The sequence below is a fragment of the Euprymna scolopes genome, chromosome 4 (genome assembly GCF_053919585.1).
Source record: "Euprymna scolopes isolate OS-2025 chromosome 4, ASM5391958v1, whole genome shotgun sequence".
Lineage (NCBI taxonomy): Eukaryota > Metazoa > Mollusca > Cephalopoda > Sepiida > Sepiolidae > Euprymna > Euprymna scolopes.
The window spans coordinates 68,582,021-68,603,670 of NC_136485.1; the positions used below are offsets into that span (position 1 = coordinate 68,582,021).

Genomic DNA, 21,650 nt, shown 5'->3' on the forward strand with positions numbered 1-21,650 from the left:
TTTTTTGTTTTAAATTTGAATATATTATTTATTGACCTTTTCTCTTCAATTTGTGAATAAATTAATTATTTACTTTTTAATAGACACTTGACTCGACTGTCATTTGTAAGTCTCGGCTGTCATTTGTCCAAGTTTGTGTGTTATCGAATGGGTACACGTAGAAACACACACACACACACACACACACACACACACACACACACACACATATATATATTATTTTTAAAATAATTCATTTCAAAACAAGTATCGCAAAAACGAAAACAAATAACATGAACATATAACGCGATATATTCCAGCAGTCGTGCGAGGCAGCCTAATGGTAGAGGTTTACGCTCCTGTCCATGGGGTCCAGATTACGACTGTCGCTAGATTCAGCCACTTTGATAAGTCATAGACGACGAAACACGTGTCAGTGGGTAATTATATTTAAAAAAAATAATAGTGAGAGCACCAAAATTGGTCAAAGGGAAAATTATTCCCAACTCGCATTTAGGTAAAATGTACTTTCGTATAATTCATTTCAAAACAAGTATCGCAAAAACAAAAACAAATAACATCTGTCTGTCTGTCTGTCTGTCTGTCTGTCTGTCTCTCTCTCTCTCTCTCTCTCTCTCTCTCTCTCTCTCTCTGTATATATATATGTATGTATATATATATATATATATATATATATATGTAGGTTCATAGTGGCCTTCATATATATATATATATATATATATATATATATATATATATATATATATATGTGTGTGTGTGTGTGTGTGTGTGTGTGTAATTGATCTTCTCTTTAATCCTACTAACGGGGGGGGGGGCACCCGGCTGTGCCTGGGCGTAAAATACGCTTAAATATGATATTTTAATTTGTCCAGATTTCGTATATATTATTATAGAGTCGTGATTTCAAAAGTAAAAAAAAAAAAAAAATATTCATGTGCCATCAGTCAGAATCGAAACCAAAACTGTAGCTTTCAAAACTGATGACGTTACCGCTGTACCAACGTGACACGCATATGGGCAGGTTAAAAATTTAAAAAATTTAATAAACTAAGATGAATGTAAAAAAAAGTTTAACGAATTTTCAATTTGGACCCATTTTTGGCGCCTTAAAATCAATTTTAACAGGCTAAAGACTCATAAAAGGACGGCCCGTAAAAAATACAATCATTTGAGGTCCCTAGCGTCGCTCTGCGACTTTTAGTTTCGGAGGAGATAGCGTTTGTAAATCTGCAGATAAATAGACAGACAGACAGACAGACAGACAGACAGACAGCCGTTTATACATTAGCTTAATCATATCCCCAAGCTAATTTCCACTGAAATACAATAATATTGTTTTTATTGACCAAAACAGGATTCTATGAAATATTCTTATTTAACAAAGCTGGCAACCAAAATTCCTAGCAATTCTTTTGTTTATTTTAATATATTTTCTCACTCTCTTTTTTTTAATACCAGCAGCAACAACGGCAGCAGCTGCAGCAGCAAATATCACTGGTCAAAAACGATCTCGATTTGATGAGTAATAATACCGTTGGTGAGTAAATCTTTTATATCGTAAAATGCATCTATTATTTGGTGATCAGTTATAAACTGCTTTCACTGGCGAATATATGTTTTTAACCACCATAACTGTTCCACTAGTAACTCAGGTATTCATTATTTTATTTAAATGAATAATGATGTAGTTTCTCCGTGGAGTTCGAATTTTTAATTATCATACTTGCTCTGCTAGTTACCCAAGCACTCAGAATTTTATTGTAACGCAGCAAATAAATTATGAACTAATTTCTCTGTAGGGTTCGATTTTTAAATCATCCAATCCGCTCTACCTGAAACGCAAGCATTCTTCATTTTATTCAAATAAAAGATGATGAGCTAATTTCTTTGGAGTTCGGATTTTAAATCATCAGACCTGCTCTAATGATAACTCAAACATTCATTATATTAATCAAATAAATATTGATGACCTCGTTCTTCACTGGGTTTTAAACCATCAAACCGTCAATGAGCGAATTTTTTTATCGTTTCGCAAATAGATTATAATGAACTGATTTCTCACTCTGGGTTTTAAGCCATCAGACCTGCTCCGTCATTAACCAAAACATTCAACATTTTATTCAAATAAATAATGATGAGCTTGTTTCTCCTGAGGTTCAGCTTTTAAATCACTAGATCTGCTCCACCAATAACTCAAGCATTAATAATTTTATTCAATTATGAGGGTGTTTCTCTCTAGGTGTTTTAAGTCATCAGACCTACTCCTCCGGTAACCCAAGCTACTTCCTGCGCGAAGTTCGGATTTCAAGTCATCAAATCCTATCGATTAGTAACCCATGCATTTGTCAAAAAAAAAAAAAAAAAAAATTGCGTGCACTTTGAATGCAACGATGTGCTATGCATCTCAATACCATGTAACACAATTAACAACATATTGTTCTCGTTCCCCCCCCCCGATTATTTATATTCGTAAAGTAAATGAAATCCTTCCAGATTTCTTGTAGAATGTTGCGTGTATGATCCGCACATTTCAAAATTATGATTTCGTTTGCTTAAGTGCTGAGTAGGGAATAGAGAATTAAATTTTTTCTGGGAAAACTCCTGTTGCCCCCCCCCTAGGGATGCATTTCGGGTCAAAATGGCTAAAATTGACACTTTTGTGCTTATTTAAAAAAAAGAAAATTGATGCCTTGGATTTTTATTAAGCTTTCTGAAAAGTTGTAACTAACTGATTTCTATATAATTTTGTTTGTCTATACTTCGCAATAATTCTTGGGTGTGTCGTAGGGGCTCTTCTAGGGCTAATAAAAACACTCTATTTTTGGGACTATTTTACCATATTTGTCCAAAATTTTCTGTGTATGTCTATTTAGCAGTTTTGCATGGTGCTGAACTCAAATTTAAATATGTAAAGGCCTTGGGGGCTTTTGTGGCTAAATGGGGATGGGGGGGGGGCAAATGATGGACCTAGTCATTTCTTTGGGTTTTTTTTGTATTGTGCAGAACTCAAATTTACATATGTTAAGGCCTAAAATTGCATTGTTTGTTCATTTTCACCAGGATTTGACGTCACTTAGGGCCTTTTGGGGCTAAATGGGCGGGGGGCAAATGCTGAACTTAGTCAATTTGTTTATGCTTCGTTCACTGTTCACTTGTTCATAATGTACATCCACGTCTTCCTTTGTAATTATAATCTATATAAATAAAACAGATGTATGTATCTGTGTGTCTGTGAAAATATTTAACCAATGAACCCTTAAACTACTAGTCATATAATATTAAAATTAAAAGGAAATAGTAATCATACACCAAGGATTGTTTATAACGAGTAAAATCTTTGTTTCGATGGATGAATTACGCGTATAGAAATATGTCGGAAAGTTGAAATGCAAAATATTCATTTCAACTTGCGGACATATTTCTATTACTTTTGCTCATGCGCAAATTCATTCATAACTTGAAGTGGTTTGATTTTAAATCTATTGGAGCGCTAAATGTTTTGATTTCGATTCTAACTGATGACCCCCCAAGTTGTTTTGGGTTTTTTTACTTTTGAAATGAGTACTATATATTAGGTACAATATAATATTCAATAGAGAATTGGTTCTATTATAATGAATACGAAGTCTACATGAATTAAAATATATTTAAGCGTATTTTACGACCGGCAAGGTCGCCCCCCCCCCGCCGTCTGTTAGTATTAAATATATAATGAACACATATGAAGTGTACGCCATAATCACGCTGGGACACCGATTCTCGTTAGATCGCCGGAGTTAAGCAACGTTAAGTTTTGTCAATATTCACAAATGGTCACCCATCTGTTATTATCTGTCAGCACCAAATGAATAACCATTTGGGAATATTAGGGGCTGTTTGCAGTCAAATAAATGCGTGGGAATACTAGGCGCTGTATATAGATAATTGGTTATGTATAATACCTCAGGAAGCCGAACGCCCCTGCTTTGCATAATTCTAGGTCCCTATTGGACAAGGTGTACTTCCTGCTTGCCTCCCTCTGATATTCCAGGGATGGGATTATTATACAAAGGGTATATGGAGTTCCTCAGTTATTGCGAAGGCAGTCTACCTAGGAGAAGGAAATCTAATGAAAAAAAGAATATATATATAAAATCCGGATATAAGGTGTCCGTTAGCCCTGGAAGAAAATCTGCTGATGATAGTGTCACAAAAACACCTGTTTCTTATTTATTCGGCATGGAAGTAATGAGGCTCAGCAAACTAGCATGAGAATATTGCTGTTAATAAGCAATTTGGTCTAACCGGAGATAGCGAAATATAAAATAATACAGATGCAATAGATTGGTTGAGAGATCACTTCTTTTTCTATCAACTTTACGTAGCGTTAACTTGTGCCAAAGCCCCCCCCCCCAAAAAAAAAATAAAAAAACACACACACTTTTTTTATCGATGAGTAAACTATACAGTGATTTCAAAGTGATATTCGATGATGAAAGATGATCTCTTTATCAAATATCAGGAAAAAACTGCCGATTGATTTTTTTTTCGCCCGCGGCCAATGACGAAACCTTTTGTAACCTCTGTTGCAGAACAGCCTTTCATATATGTTGGCCTAACTCCGAAAACATGCGACCCACCCTTTGTTATGCATCGCGATTTGTGTGCGACTCTTTTTTTATTATGTTCTTTGTGATCTGCATTGTTGCCATTATAAAAGAAATAGAACCTCCAAAAGTGCTTGGATACACAACGCGGCCAAAATGCGTTTCTCTTCGTGAAGAGGATCAAGAAACTCTCTCATGGGAATACGTGTGCAGTCAGTGTTGTGATATTTTCCATACGTCTGGCATATCTTTCGTTTCTACCTTTTGTTTCCTTTCGGCGAACATGGTGTTACATTCTATATCCTTTTATGTGCGCTGATTTGCACGGTAAATTGTTTATATATATATATATATATATATATATATATATATATATATATATATATATATATATATATATTGTGTGTGTGTGTGTGTGAAAGAGAGAGAGGACAGAAATGGAGATACTGAACTGACAAAGACAAGAGGAATTGATTGTCTAATAGATAAATAGATGTTAGCCAATAAAAAGAACGAATTGTCTTAGTTGAACATATTAAGAACATAAGAACATGTAAGGAAAATATTATAGAAATAATTATGCAAAACTAAAAGACATTTCGTAATATATTTTATATTTTTTAATATTATATATATATATGTATGTGTATATATATATATGTATATATAACAGATGTATGTATGCGTGTGTAAAATATTTAACCGATAAACTCTTAAACTACTGGTCACACGGCACTGTTACATCAAGGATGGTTTATAACAAGTAAAATCCTTGTTTAAATGGATTAATAACGCGTACAAAAAATCTCGGAAAGTTGAAATACAAAATGTTTATTCAACTTACCGACATATTTTTATTGCTTTTGCGCATGCGCAAATTCATTTATAGCTTAACATGGTTTTTATCTGAAACCTTCATTATCTACCTGTCGATAGCTTAAACGGGAGGGAACGCATCTGAAGTGCTAAATGTTTTGGTTTCGATTTTAGCACTAGCATGACCCAAGCCATATTTTTCAACTTTGGAAATCAGTACTATATATATATATATATATATATATATATATATATATATACTTTTGTAGTCATCGACATACAGTCCGTATTCGTTGTATCACAACTTATCAGTGCCGCTAGACTAGCACCTCTCCGAAGCCAAGGATTGAACCTAGGACCATCGCGTTGACAGTCAGTAGTTCTACCGATCTACCCATGAGAGCGGCGCCCGTAAATCATCTCGCCAAATGTCTATTTAAACAAACATTGGTCCACCACTTTTGCAATGCTCTAACCGCTTGTTTATAAACAAAGAGCGAGCGTCGCATTTTTCAGCCAATTAAGTAGCGGGTGAGATTATTTACGACAGTGCTCTACCCAATTGTCTCTCACAAAGAAAATAAAGTTGTAATTAGTTCTTAAAATAAAGAAATATAAACTGCTTTGGTCATTTCCGGAATTGACTTAGATTCTCCGTCAAATTACTGAATCCAATTGACTACAAATGCTAATAGCCATTAATTTTTGCAAACATGTACGTAAAACAGAAGTAACGGGTGAGATTATTTACGACAGTGCTCTACCCAATTGTCTCTGTAATAATAAATACGAAATCTGCGTGAAATAAAATATAGTTAAAAGTATTTTATGACTGGGCAATGCCTGTCGCCCCCGCCCTAGTCAGAATTAAAAATCGTAATGTTGATGACCATTAGTCTTTTGTTCGTTCTGCGTTGAATCGTTCACAATTCTTAGGTGAAATTGCTATAACTTTCCGAACAACCATATATATTTTATGTTGCTCGTTATATTTTACCGATGCCTTAATAATGTGTATACGTTTTTTTTTCTTTCTTTTTCTTTATTTTTAGATGTCATCCGGTCCGTCTCGCCTGCTCCGAACATTCTCACGATGACAAAAGGTAAAGTCTATCACCATCAACTGTTTTGTAAAGTCTCAGAAATTAACGAAAGATATTTTAGAATATAACTGTCGAGCGAAAGTGGCATTTTTGGAAATGAAGGAAAACTGCAGCGATGCGATGAAAATTGATTGTTAATGTTACGGTCACTAGACAACTGTTGCTTGAAAGTTGTGAGTTGAAAAGTTACTTTTTTGTGGTTATATGATGGAAATGCATTGCGTTGTTTTAATCATAATACGAAAATTGCTAGCTTTGTTACAGTTATCAGATGGATTTTTGCGTTGTTATAGTCATAAGACGGGAATATATGTATTTGTATAAGTCGTAAGAAATGAAATTGCTTGCTTTGTTAGAGTCATAAAACGGAGATTGATTGCCTCTTTGTAGAATAAAATGGAAATATATCACGCTGTTTTAGCCGTAAGACAATATTGCTTGCCTCTTTACCGTCACAAAATGGGAAGATATTCCGTTGTCTAACTCATATGTATTGTTACTTGTTACTTTATTGGTAGTTTTACTTTATTGTTACTTGTTACTTTATTGTTACTTTTACTTTATTATTACTTTTACTTTATTGCTACTTTTACTTTATTGCTACTTTTACTTTATTGTTATTTGTTACTTTATTGTTACTTGTTACTTTATTGTTACTTTTACTTTATTGTTACTTTTACTTTATTGTTACTTGTTACTTTATTGTTACTTGTTACTTTATTGTTACTTTTACTTTATTGTTACTTTTACTTTATTGTTACTTGTTACTTTTGAGACGAGCATTGCTTGTTTTTTTATAGAACCAGACTGCAAATTTGGATATTCGGATTACTAATCTCATCTTAGATGTGATTCCGTCATGTAACTTCCAATCTCCTTTGGGTGCATCGCATCAAATTAAGATTAGATCTCAGGAATGTATATGAGGGTAGATTGTTTTAGTTCCGTCAGCCATGAGTAGATAGAAGTCTTAAGTAATTTTCATTTTTATTCTTAAATAATATCGCCTGTAGTGAGAATTGAACTTTCAACCTTCAGATGACTGTTTCTAAATTTCTGAGATGAGAAATAGTGGTGCGTATTATTTGGATGATTCAAACTACTGTCCCAACCTAAAGTGTTATCAGAATTTTCCGGTCAATGTAACCTATGGCTTTCTTCAGATGTATCTAATCGAACTCGGAAACGTTTCTGTCGAACTCGGGAATCTTCACAGAATTTTGAACAAGACCCTTTATTTAATCCACGGAAGTAGCATGCACTCGTTCTATCAACCATGACAGGGGAGAAATCCACAGTAAGTTGCACTTGTATTCTGCATATCGCCCGCACTGAGGATTGAACCTTCAACCTCCAGAAGAGTGTCTTTACAACTGAATTTTCCAAGTATTTCATCCGTTACGCCATGGGTCCTTACTTGAATTCGATAAGATTCACCTGAAGGCGGTCAGATGTTTACATCAACTGAAACGTCGTAAAATTAACGCTCGAAACGAGAACAGTAGTCCAGAAGAATGTTATTTGCGACCAATTGTTATTTAAAACTGTTATGATAAATTAGTTAGAATAATAATAAAAATTATACAAATTAACAATTCTTATATAAAAGAGAATTCCGAAACATAAGACCAGATTAAAGTATACCATAATTTTCCATTTAGTTCCTAATTTTTCCGTTTTTCTCATTTGGTTTATTCCAGAAGAGCTACATGAACAGCTAATTCAAGAAATCCAATCTCGAAGGAAAATTGAGAAAGAATGTCAAATCATTAAAGGTAAACACATTTTTACTTCAATTCTAATCAATTCTAATGGTCATTTGTTTATTTACATCCTCTTCAGGAGGTTAGACACAAGGTCAAGTGGGGTTTTGAAAAAAAAAACAGCAGCTCATTAAATGAAATCCACTCTGGCCTACAGAAAATTCCTGATCAGTCCTGTCGGCATTTTCCGGTAGTGGCGCATCAAGCCATTAGCGATAAACTAAACCTTTATCAGAAGTCAAGGCTGATAAGGTGGACCTCTTAGAACTGAACAGAATCATAGCTCAATCTGACAGGAACAAAGATTGTGTCGGACTAATTGTCAAAGACGTATCTTCGACTGGTACCAACACTACCTAAACATGCTGAGTCATGTAATGGATTTAATCCTTCTCTTCCTGACTCTAGTTCCATGACTTGGGCAGTTATGGAATCAATTTTTATAAATTGTATTTATGTTGGAACCGTCATGACACTTCGGGGTCGATATGGCGACGACGAGGATTTGATGAGATAAACCGATTAGTAGATTAAACTTGAAGATTCTAAAAGTCTAACTTAGCTGACTTTGTTAGAATGGTTCTGCTTGGCTGGATACATCTCTGGTTGCTGCTTCTCGACAAGGACGTATTAGTGTGGGTTCATCATTATTTTTAATTAACTGAAACAAAACCATTGATGCCTATAGCATACTTGTCTTTATTTTACTTTATCTTAGGAACACGATTCAGCCAGAGAAAGAGAGGGAAAAAGTATGTGCTAGTTTTAAAGAAATATCTGCTAACACGTGTATTTATTTCGTTTCTAAACGAATTATGTCTTCTGATTCTTGGTCATGTGGACCATTATTGCTGCGTCTTGTCTTCCGTCCACTGTATTATCAATGTATGCAAAAATTTAACAACCTGACCCCCCCTTTCATAACTCACTTTTTATCTTTATCTCTCAAAGCCGGCTCAATATAAAACCTGTAATCGGATATTTGCGAAAACACAACTCTATCCAATGAAATTGTTTGCATTTTTTTTTCAGCCAATCATAAATTGAAATATCTGTAGATATCTAACTCGTACAATATGTAATTATAAAATCATTATGACCAGATACTCTAGGGTAATTCTGAAATAATCTATACATCTATAAAAGTGAAAGTGTCTGTGTCTACATTTCCCTATGCAATAACTCTGTCAATTTTCAATCCACAGGCTCGAAATTTTAAATGCACATATATATAATGAGATTTGAGAAAGTCTTTGTTATCCGTTTGCGGCCAGAAATTTGGCTGTTAAGGGATCAAAGTTCAACGATTTTATCTTTGAGAACTCTACCAAACTCCTCCGCCAATTTTTAGTATAAACACCTGAAATTTTAGATATATGTTCCTTGGACATGGATCTAACTTAATAACTTCCTTTGAGCCCAAAACAATAAATGTTAAGGGGTCATAATAGGGGTCAAAGTTATCAATATATAAATGTATGTATGTATGTTTGCATGTCTGCCTAAAACTTTCGACAGAGGCGACGGATTTTTACAACATCAGTATCGTTTTGAAGTTCGACCTTTTAGACGACAAATATCGAATAATTGGCTAAAAACATTAACATCTTCACCTTCAACTGGGCACTTTTATACAGGGGGGAGTCGGTTTTTTCGCCGATATTGTCGAAAGCCATCCCCTCTTTTCGATTGTTTAGCCTTAATTAAAACCTACGTAACTTCCGGTTTGGTGGTGGTCGCAACGCCGGGCTGAAATGCTAGTACATGAAAGAAACAAATTTTCCTTTTTTTTATTTCATAAAAGTGAATAATCTAATTAAAATGTAAAACTAACCCAGTAATCATCATCATCATCATATCGCATAAATCCAAAGATTTATATTGTTGCCATTGGTTGCCCCGATAACTTTATATTTATTTTAGAAAGACATTGGATACTTACGGGAGGGATCACGAGAAGGTTACCAATATCAAAAGTGAAAATGATTTTTGTGTGGAACGAACTGGATTCGAACTTGGGAAACCCAGGATGTCAGTCCGTGTCGTTAACCACTAGACCACCGTCGCCTCCCAATTCAGTATTGAAGTAAATTTTGTGTCAGTTTTAGCTGATACAGAATTATTTTATTTTATATTAGGTACATGATTCAGACTGAGAGGGAGGACGCACGGGAGAGAGAGAGAGAGAGAGAGAGAGAGAGAGAGAGAGAGAAAACGTGAATGTGTGGTCAAAATATAATAAGTGTAAAAGTAATTCAATACTTAAAATAGATATATTTACAATTTGTGTGAGTTTTACTGATCCAAAATTTCAATAAAATAGATAAAAACTGTCAAAATATCTACATACTGTCTTATATCTATCATTAAATTTTCGGGTTTGTATTACTGTACACAAAGATTCGAAAAAGTTGTCAAAAAACAAATATATAACAAATAAATGTTATCAAAGGCAAGATAAGTTACTTTCTACCTAACTGGATATATTTTTTTAGTGTTTTTATTTAATGTAACATATTTATTCAGCTCGAATAACATATAGTGTTTGCCGATGTATCGGAAAATTAAAAAGGTGCCCGACTCTCTCTTTGACACGGTAAGCTAGGGAAAAGGAGTTAAAAATAAAAATAAAAGAACTAGACAAAATACTGTTAGAAACTCACTCAACATATGTTACCGTGACATAGGCTGATATATATTCGGTGGGGTTTTAACAGTATTTTGTCTAGTTTTTTTTTTTAACTCTTTCTCCCAAACTTACCGTCAGACGCCCGTTTTAACTTTCCAATACATCAGTAAACACTGTATGTTTTCGAGCTGAATAAACCTGCTACATTACATAAAAAAACACTAAAACCATATCCAGTTAGGTAGAAAAGTAACTTATCTTGCCTTTGATAACATTTATTTGTTATATATTTGTTTTTTGACAACTTTTTCGAATCTGTATACAGTAATACAAACCCAAATTTTTATATTACGAATCCTTACATGTAGCATAAATAACAGAATATTCGATATAATAGTTATAAGATTCGCTAATCTGTTGGGAGATCGGGGTTCAATTCTCCGTCGAGTCATACCAAAGATTCAAACAATTGTACATGACTCTCCCTTTCTAAACAATCAGCACTATTAGGTGAGAATCAAGGGTAAGTGGAGTTATCCTAAGAAAAGAGTGGCACGCCCTTCTATAGTAGTAGTAGATAATAAAAAGGGAGCCTCCTTGTTGCCATTGACTACAATCGATCACTTGACTTATGCGTAAAGTAGATATGCTTACACTTTAGCTGACCTATAATTAAAAACAAAGTAAAAATAAAAACGCTAAAAGCATTTATCAAAATTTCACTGAAGTTTCGCGAAGGTCTTCAGGGTCGCATAATTCATAATGATCGGTTAATTTCATTTTTAGCGGCCTCGTAACTTTCACTTCTTTTATGTTGTCTTTTAGACTCCCCATTCCATGAGTGATGTTTCTGACAGAGGAGGAAGAACTACTGTTTTCTGGGTTGGAATCAATTCATCTAATACGTATCTTTTGCTAGATTTTGACCTTCAAGTAGTATTTTTTCGCTCCTTACATCAAGTGGTTTCATTTCTTGTCTGGGTCGATTTCCATTAAAAAGTTAAGTTTAGGAAGGAATCATGTATATACTAAATTTAGGTAATTTTAGTGTTGGGACGATTAATTGGGATCGGGGAAATTTGTTGCGTCGTCCCATCACTACTTTCTGTATAGTTAATGATATTAAAGTGGACTAAAAAAAAATCAAAACATTAATTCGAAATAAACTCGCGTTATTGAATTATCTAATAATATACATACTTACAAGTCTCATATCAGATCTATTAACAACAATGCAGTGATAACTTTATATTATTGCCAAAACGTAACAAAAGGGGGGGGGGGTATTTAGTTCCCAAAATCTACATTTCCAATTAGGCGATTTGAAGCGCGGGCGGAGTAAGCACGAAAACTATTACCAAAATACCTTGCAGGTTACCTCCCCTTCGCAAACGAAACAAGTAGATAGATTTCACCGTCAACCGTCCGCGCTCGACAAACGTTAACGGCCGTCATATTTAATTAATTACAGCTTAAAGTCAATATGTACATCTACTTTAAATGATGTAATTACGCTGGAGCTGCGGAGAATTGGTTTATACGATTAGCTTGCTCGCTTATAAGGTTTCACCAACTGGAAAAGCTCCAATCGCCTCTCGCTGCTCGATGCTAATTCAATCAGTACTATTGCCTTATAATGACCGGAGAAAAGGACAATTGCTCTCACAATCATTACCCGCCTATAATGGCGTTATCATCACGTGAGATATATTTAGAGAGCCAATATATTGCGTAGATTCTGGCTTGTTTGCAGCGATAGATAAACGGAGTCTGATTAATGATTAGATGTGATCATGACGCATATATATGATTTGAGTACGCATTAGTAACACCCCAGGTAGATATGATACGGACACAATTTGACGGTCATCATTTGTTATAAACTTCACTTCCTGCTGGCGTCTACGCAGCGTATAATTAACATGCTTTAACAGTTGAGTTTAATCATATAACTTTGATGCAATACATTCAATTTGATATAATTCTTGATTTATGATAGTTGTGGGGGAAACGTAAGACATTTCGTAATTCATATGCCAAACTAGGAAAAAAATGATGATGGTTTAAACATTTTAGGACTGTGAAATGGAGTATATAAATTTTACAAAATACTGAGAAAAGAAATCAGGAAAAAAATGGACGTACCCTTTTAATGTGCGACATAAAGAGCAAAGTTTACACGTACTATTACATAAATTAAGCTAAAGACTGTTTAAAAAAACCTTACTTTGGAAATCTAAATGGTTAAAAACAAGTGTGCCAAATATAGGCTATGGATGATGGATGATCCCCTTAATGTGCGACCTTAAGGGCAAATGTCATATGGCGCACTGCACAATTCAGGTCATTACCTTTTCAACGAGTCTTTATTTGTTCAATTCTGGCCAATAGTCACTGAGATTTGGAACTTCTAAAATTGTCTAAAAATGATATATATATATATATATATACACTGGTTGAAAAATATTGAAATGCTTATATCTTTGGTTCTATGGGACGAAACTATATGGCAATTTGAAGGCTTTTTGAAGATTATAATACTCTTCTATGATTAATATTTTGTGACAATAAAAAAGAAACTGTATTTTTAAATCCATAAAATCATTTGTGTATGTATATAGTGTCCTGGTAGGCAGCTTGAGTTTTGCTGTTTTGGGATGAGTTTGGTGTTGTTGTTTTTTTGGTTGTCTCCCTACTTATATACAAGAAACCCCTAGATATCCCTTTCAGTAACAAACTCATCAGGAGTTAATCGTTGAATCAAAAGATGCAAAATAAATAATTAAAATTGTTACGCAATTTTTCATATCCCCTCCATCTCAATTATACATATATTTTATCTTATTGTATATATAATTCAGATGAATTCACCATTCGCCTTTTCTTCCTGTTTTTTTTTTTTTTTTTTTTTTTGCTCAAATATCTCTGAGTATTTGCTTTTGCGTGACAATTTACTTCAATTGATGCACAAACGATTAACTCATGAGGAGTCTTTTGGTGAAAGTGTGAAAAATTTCCCCCACTCTATATTTGTGCCTAAATCAAAACGCGGATTTCATGAGCAAAGCTTCTTTCTTAGAACTGCACGCCTGTGGAACTCTGTTCCGTCTGCCTGCTTCCCTCCGGACTACAACTTGGATGTCTTCAAGTCTAATGTTAACAAATTCCTAATGAACCGCCCCCCTAATTAAACACTTCATAAAATCTCCTCACTAACGTGATGTACTTGAAATAACCCTTATCCCTGAGTGGCTTCCGGGCCTTGATAAGTGGTGATCACTGTGTAAAAAAAAAAAAAAAAAAAAAAAAAAAAGTGACCATTAGGGTTTTTTCGTATATTATTTTCAAAGCGCTGTATAGATTTTGTACCGTGTATATATACACCCACTGGTGATAAACAGAATCAATCCACAATCGTAATCTTTCATTATGTTTTGTTTGTTTCATTTTTAATTCTTTTACGGATGCTGCTATATTATTTTGTGGATGCCTATATAAGACATTTCTCTCATAAGATCAAACATATTATTTACAAGGGGGGGGGGTAGTCCTATAAATACAACATTTTAGTAAATGTTTTAAGGTTCTTGAATTTTCGTTCTACTTGAGTAAACTTTTTATTCCGTCAATTTTTAATGATATCCGTTTCTCTTCAATGAGTAATATGATAGCCAATGGACTATGTTTTCTATTACAATAACGAAACATGTGTTAGTATTTACGGATCTTCCCACTCCCCAGCATTACTTTTTCTTATATATATATATATATATATATATATATATATATATATATATATATATATATATTAGGGCGGGGGCGATAGGTAGCGATAAAAAATAGCAAATAATATCAGTATGGACTCGTATCGTAACGATATACGCACTCGACTATAAAACTACGGTTCGAGCTCTAATATAACCAAACTACGCTATAAGTTGTAGAGCAGCGAAACACGTCTACGTACAGTACTGTTTTAAAAAGAATTAAAGTAAATAATATATATATATATTCGTAAGTAAAATTTCATCGTAACCATTAGGAGTTTTAATGTAAGTAATGATTAGGGCTATGACAACAGCCTTTAATCAAAATACCACGCTCACTCTATGATTACTTGGCTATGACAACAGCATATTCTTTTCATTATTTTGACTCTCGAGTATATATCCGACACAATTAGACACAGTTAATCAACCGAGAACCACATCACTTTATATAAAAGCATATAAGATATGAACGGATACACACTCGAGAGTCAAAACAATGAAAAGTATATGCTGTTGTCCTAGCCCAAGTAATCATAGAGTGAGTGTGGTATTTTGGTTAAAGACTCAAGCTAATAGTAAGTACAAGTTTTTGTTGCCAAAAAAATATGACATCTGGCCATCCTGCCCCCCCCCAAAAAAATAAACAGGTCGTAATGCCTAAGTTGAATGGAAACTTTATAATTTTTTTATTGGCCTTTTGGCTCGGAGCAACGTGTAGTATCGGTTCTGATACTACACGTTCACCTTTTATATCTGTGGTCAATGAAGAACTGCTTCTCGACTAGGGCAATTTTAATTTTTTGTTTCTAATCCAGAGTGCCCGTTTTTGAGGGATCTGGATTCTTTCCACATTAAAAATTGACCTTGTGTCTAACGCTTCCCTCGTGCTTAGGCAAGTAAATAGGAACCGACGTTTTAAGTTGAATAAAATGTTTTCTTTTAAAAACGGTGTCGTCTCTTCATGAATATACATGCTTCCCCTGGAGAAAAACAGCGAAAGAACATCTTCAGTCACTGTCACAAAGAACGGACAGTATAATGCATAGTACTTGTTAAGTTTTGAACAACCTAGTGGGTTGGGAGGGGAGGGGACACTCGCTAACGTCACTCCTAAGAGTGAGACGCATATGACAAATAGATGAGAGAAACAAAAACAGTTTTCCTGAAGAAATTTGATAAAAATTATTTATCTCCCTTTTCTTTTTAAAGCAAGAAAGTAAAAAAAGATTTTTTTAAGTGGGCAATGAACAAATAAGAAAAGATCAGCCATTTTGATTTCCTGTTTTTCTTTCAGAGACTTTCCAAGAACAAGTAAAAGAGGAGAGAAAACATCGCGACGAAATGCAGCAACAAATCAATCTGGTACAAGGTAGTTACAAATACATCTTTCTTTTTATACAGCTTATATCTCTCGGCACCCATCTCCCTCCTTCACACGCACACACACACATATGTATACGGCATAACCATGTTGGCACACCGGTTCCCGTCAGATCAACAAATTTAAGCATTATTGAGCCTGGTCAGTACTAGAATGGGTAACCATTTGGGAATACGAGGTGTTGTATGTGCTTTGCACTTATCTTGGCATTGTTACCAGTTGTCCTGGACCTCTCCTTGCCACAGAAATCAAATAGTGTCGACCTAGAAGAGAAGTGGTTAAGAATTGCGCAACGTTTGCTTCACAATTCAGTGGGTGTCATCCATCATCCAGGATGATAAGATGACCATCGTCGTTCTACAGACAAACATTCATCGTTTTATATATATATATATATATATATATAATAAAAATTACAATTAAATTTACCAAAATGATCCAAGATGATAAAACAAAAGTATATTATAAATATTAAAGAATTAATATTTATAAAGTAATCTCAACCACGCGGATTAAGGACTATCCGCTAATTTAGTGTTTCCTTTCCAAATTGAATATGTTTTTAACTCTTTTTCAAGGTGTTTTTAACATGTTTTATTAACTATTTGCTCTTATATATATATATATATATATATATATATATATATATATATATATATATATATAAATATATTAAATTAGACACTTTCTGTCTACACTTTTAGTCCTAATCCTTTCTAGTTTCCCAAAGATTTTTTTTAATGACTTGTGTGCCATCAGATGGATGCCATCATGTATATCTAGATCAGGGGAGATGACGTTAGGTTTTACAATTTTTTCAGGGGTAGATTTCCTCCAAAATACAGCGCAGGTTATTCCCAAATGGTCTCCCATCTGGCACTGACTTTTGGTGATCTTATAAGAACGGGTGTCTTCATATATTGTCAACGTGATTATGCCGGATATAACGTCTATATTTAACCTTCACCAAAACGAATCTTTTAGATTAAATCTAAAAAAAAAAAAAAAAAAAAAAGGCATAAAATATACCTGAATGGCGTCGTCGAATTGCTTGTCTCACTAAACAGGAGATTTCTTAGCGGCCATTACGAAAATTTATCTCGTATTTCTAAACTTCGCTCATCAATATATTACGTTCGTATTTTGCTTATCTTCCTCTTGAGACTGTCATAAAGACTCTAGCAAGAACGTGATAAATGTTTTGGAATGACACCAGCGTCTTGGCTCAAAGAAGTATGATTCACTTGTAAAATAAAGTTAAAATAAATAAATAAATATACGCAATAAAAATTTATGCAAAAATCCTTATGGTAAGAAAAACATTAGCCCGTGTTGTACAATCAGTTCTTATTTGGGCTTAATCACTCGCTTCTCAACGGAACCGCTGGGAGAAAACAAAAAGGAAAAAGTCAAGAAAAAGATCAAATCAAATGTAAGAAATTTGTAATACGTGAACGATTTTCTTGGGCCGCTTTAAGTGTTTTCCCTTCTTTTGTAAAGCGTTTTTTTTTCTTCTTTCTATTGTTTTCGCTTCGACATTAACTTGATTTAACGCTTTCTGAAGGGAACATAACAGAATCGTTTTCTGTTGAGAGAAGTGAATAATAAAAAGTAGATTTCGAAACTGGCTTCCATTCATCATTAATCAAAACGAGTTGGTGCTACCAAATGGAATAAAGGGCCTCTATAAAATGGGGGCCGCATATTATCCAGAGGTAAGGGTTCAAATTCTGGTGCTAGTAGTATTATTTATTCATAGACCCCACAGATGGAAAGTGCTCGACTGAGCTCCTCCCTTTGGTTTCTCTTCGTAAGACATTCACAGGAGGAACTCTTTTTGCATCCACCTTGAATAAAGACTTTCCTGTAACTGACCCAAATCTCCGTATTTTGAAAAGTTCCGAGGTCTGGCGTTCATCACAGATCTAAAATTGAAGCTGTATATCCAATCCGTTGCTGAGGTCACTGGAAAAACAGTTGGATCATTCTATCGCTCCAGAAAGTACCTGACAACTGATGAAATCCTCTTCTTAAAGAAGAGTCAAATACGGAAGGCTGCTACCACATCTGGAAAGGAAGTCCACAGAGCCCTCTTTTCTTCCTTAACAGAGTTCAAAATCGACCTCGATATCTGGTGGGGATGAGCTTTTCTTTTCCATATAACCCCTTTCTCGGTTCTCTCTCTCTCTCTCTCTCTCTCTCTCTCTCTCTCTCTCTCTCTCTCTCTCTCTCTCTCTCTCTCTCTCTGCTCTATTGATATAATCATGGAAGATGTTCGACTGAGCGCCGATCTTTTGTTCCTGAGATGGCCATCGTCGTTCTACAGACAAATATTCATCGTTTTATATATATATATATATATATATATATATATATATATATATAATAAAAATTACAATTAAATTTACCAAAATGATCCAAGATGATAAAACAAAAGTATATTATAAATATTAAAGAATTAATATTTATAAAGTAATCTCAACCACGCGGATTAAGGACTATCCGCTAATTTAGTGTTTCCTTTCCAAATTGAATATGTTTTTAACTCTTTTCCAAAGTGTTTTATTAACTATTTTAAAGCAGGAATTCAATTTGCAACCAAACTGAATAAAAAAAAAGACTTTCCTTTCTCTGTCCATGTGTCTAGTGCAAGGCAGACGTGTAATTTAGACGGAGCTTCTTTGAAAGTACTTTCCGTCTATGGAACACGTTGCCGTGGGGCTGCTTCTTTGCTGATTATAACTCGGTCGCATTGCATCGTTACAGGCATCTTTCCATCGTCGGCATTCATGGCATGCTAGAATTTAACGCTTATACAAAAATAGCGAACAGATGCATTTTTATAAAAATATATGTAATTTATTTAAGATTTAACGATGAGGAGTATATTTTTATAAATATCAGTTGAAACCAGACGCATGCTATGTCGCATCAGCCGGTCCCAGAATGTAAGCTTCAACTGTTTTAAAACAATCGAATCATATTTAATTCTCGTTTTCCTCATTGAAAGAGAGACAAGGAGGAGTGAAAGACACAGAGAGAGAGACAGAGAGAGAGAGAGAGAGCGGGAGAGAGAGAGAGAGAGAGCGGGGGGCATTCATATATAACGTTTAAAGATTGTTTTGTTTTTGTATCTATGAGTACTTTCGGGGTTGATCTTTCAAATTCTAAGGTCTTATATCGTTTTGCCTTGGTTCAATATTATAAACAAACTGTCATTCTTGGCTTGAGTCATAGCAGAACATTTTCAAAATCACAAACACCTACTTAACACATTTGCACCTCACAAGTACAGACAAGTTAGGCACAAGGTTCATTAATGTAGAAGCCCCAGCTCCCCCCCAAAAGGGGCGCTATCCATTGTGCCACACAAGTAGCATGCTCGCTTTTCGTCAGCCATGACTGGGTAGAAGTCTTAAATTATTCGTATTTGTATTTTGGGGCGTTGGCCGCGTTGAGGATTGGATCTCCCACCCCCAGAAGAGTGTAGCTTACAATTGAATTACCAGGTAGTTTATCCACTACGCCACGGGTGCTTGTGTACAAGATGAGGAGAATAGTCCGAATAATACTAAATAATAGGAATTATTAATCGTCATTCAGAAAAATTCAGAAACATAATTTTGCTTGTTTTGTATTTTAGAAAGTCTGACGAGTGAATTAGAACAAGAAAGAAAAGCACGTTTGACATTGCAAGAAAAATTAAAAGGTGAGTAAATTATTTCACATTTTATTATACACTAGCTGTACCCGGCCACGCGTTGCTGTGGCTCAGTTTGTTAAAATGGAACACATGTGAAAATAGAGAAAAGTTTGATTCTTTTTTTCCAGAGAATGTAAAAATTATTTTTTTTTTAATAGATGTTAAGAAAATAAACAGAAAAATACTTCCATCATTAATTATGCAAAAAAAATAAATAAAATACGATAAAACTTGCTGAGTATGCACTGTTTTACGGTTGTTGTAAAAATGTAACGGAAACTTAAATTTCGCTTCATTTTAATCTTTCTTAATTATTTAATTGTCCCCCCCCCCAACGAATATAATCAAAACAGTAACATTCAACAATTGTCCTTTATCTATATAAAACACAAAATGGGTGTTTGTATTACTGTACACATAGATTCGAAAAAGTTGTGAAAAAAAAACCAAACAAATATATAACAAATAAATGTTATCAAAGCCAAGATAAGTTACTTTTCTGCCAAACTGGATAGAGATATTTTTCGTGTTTTTATTCAATGTAACATGTTTATTCAGCTCGAAAACCATACAGTGTTTACCGATGTATTCGAAATTTCAAGATGGCGTCTCCGTCTCACACCCTCATTAACACCGTAAGTATGGAAGAAGGTGTTATAAATAAAAAACTATACAAAATTTATAACATCTTTTCCCACACTTACGTGTTAAAGAGAGAATCAGACGCCATCTTGAATGTTCCAATACATCGGTAAACACTGTATGGTTTTCGAGCTGAATAAACATGTTACATTGTCGGCGTGTTTTTAATAGTATTTTGTATATTTTTGTATTTATAACACCTTTTTCTATACTTACGGTGTTAAAGAGGGTGTGACTGAGACGCCTTCCTGAATTTTCGAATACATCGGTAAACACTGTATGGTTTTCGAGCCGAATATTGTTACATTGAATAAAAACACGAAAAAGATATCCAGTTTGGCAGAAAAGTAACTGATCTGGGCTTTGAGAACATTTATTTGTTATGTAATTTTTTTTTTTTTTTGACAACTTTTTCGAATCTATGTGTACAGTAATACAAACCCCCTTCGGAGGTTATAATGCCCCCCCCACCTAAAATGTAGTTGGAAAAATCGATTTTATAATGAGATTAAAGAATGGTTAGTCTAAAAAAAGTGTGAAAAACAAAACAAATTGTTACATTGAATAAAAACCCGAAAAAGATATCCAGTTTGGCAGAAAAGTAACTGATCTGGGCTTTGAGAACATTTATTTGTTATGTATTTTTTTTTTTTTTGACAACTTTTTCGAATCTATGTGTACAGTAATACAAACCCCCTTCGGAGGTTATAATGGCCCCCCCCCCAAAATGTAGTTGGAAAAATCGATTTTATAATGAGATTAAAGAATGGTTAGTCTAAAAAACGGGTGAAAAACAAAACAAATAAGCAATTAATAATTATTACCAAAAACAATAAATGCTACTTTTTTTTACTGGCACAAATAGAGTTGGATACACAAGTAATAGTCGTAGAGTGATAGAGTGTAAGTAAAACCTGGAATATCCGGTTGTTTCGTTTCGTTTCGTTTTAACAATGGAAAGAGCAGAAAATGGAGAGAAAAGAAAGAAAGAAGGAAAAGACCGAAAGGAAAGATAAAGATAGCGAAGTACCCCCACCACCATCACCCATAAAGCAAAAAGACAACGAAAGGCAAGAAAGAAAGAAAGAAAGAAAGAAAGAAAGCAAAAAAGCACGTAAGGAAAGAGCGAAACGGAAGTTGTGTTTGTGTAAGTAAGTAAGTAAGTAAGTAAGTTTGGTGCGTTTCACGTAAATGTCAATTCAGGTTTTCATTAAACTTTAACCACGCGGGTTATAACGAAATCGAAGTAATGTAATT

General features: G+C 34.3%; 1 protein-coding gene across 2 annotated transcripts in view; it reads left to right on the forward strand.

Annotated features, from left to right (window-relative positions):
• Positions 1-21,650, forward strand: part of LOC145268214 (uncharacterized) — a 124,990-nt gene that overhangs the window by 76,661 nt on the left and 26,679 nt on the right. For both annotated transcript variants that reach the window (XM_080123525.1, XM_080123517.1), the window contains exons 4-8: positions 1,459-1,537; positions 6,455-6,505; positions 8,206-8,280; positions 15,962-16,036; positions 19,692-19,757. In XM_080123525.1, coding sequence (XP_079979651.1) covers positions 1,459-1,537; positions 6,455-6,505; positions 8,206-8,280; positions 15,962-16,036; positions 19,692-19,757 — 346 coding nt within the window. The remainder of the gene's footprint in view (positions 1-1,458; positions 1,538-6,454; positions 6,506-8,205; positions 8,281-15,961; positions 16,037-19,691; positions 19,758-21,650) is intronic.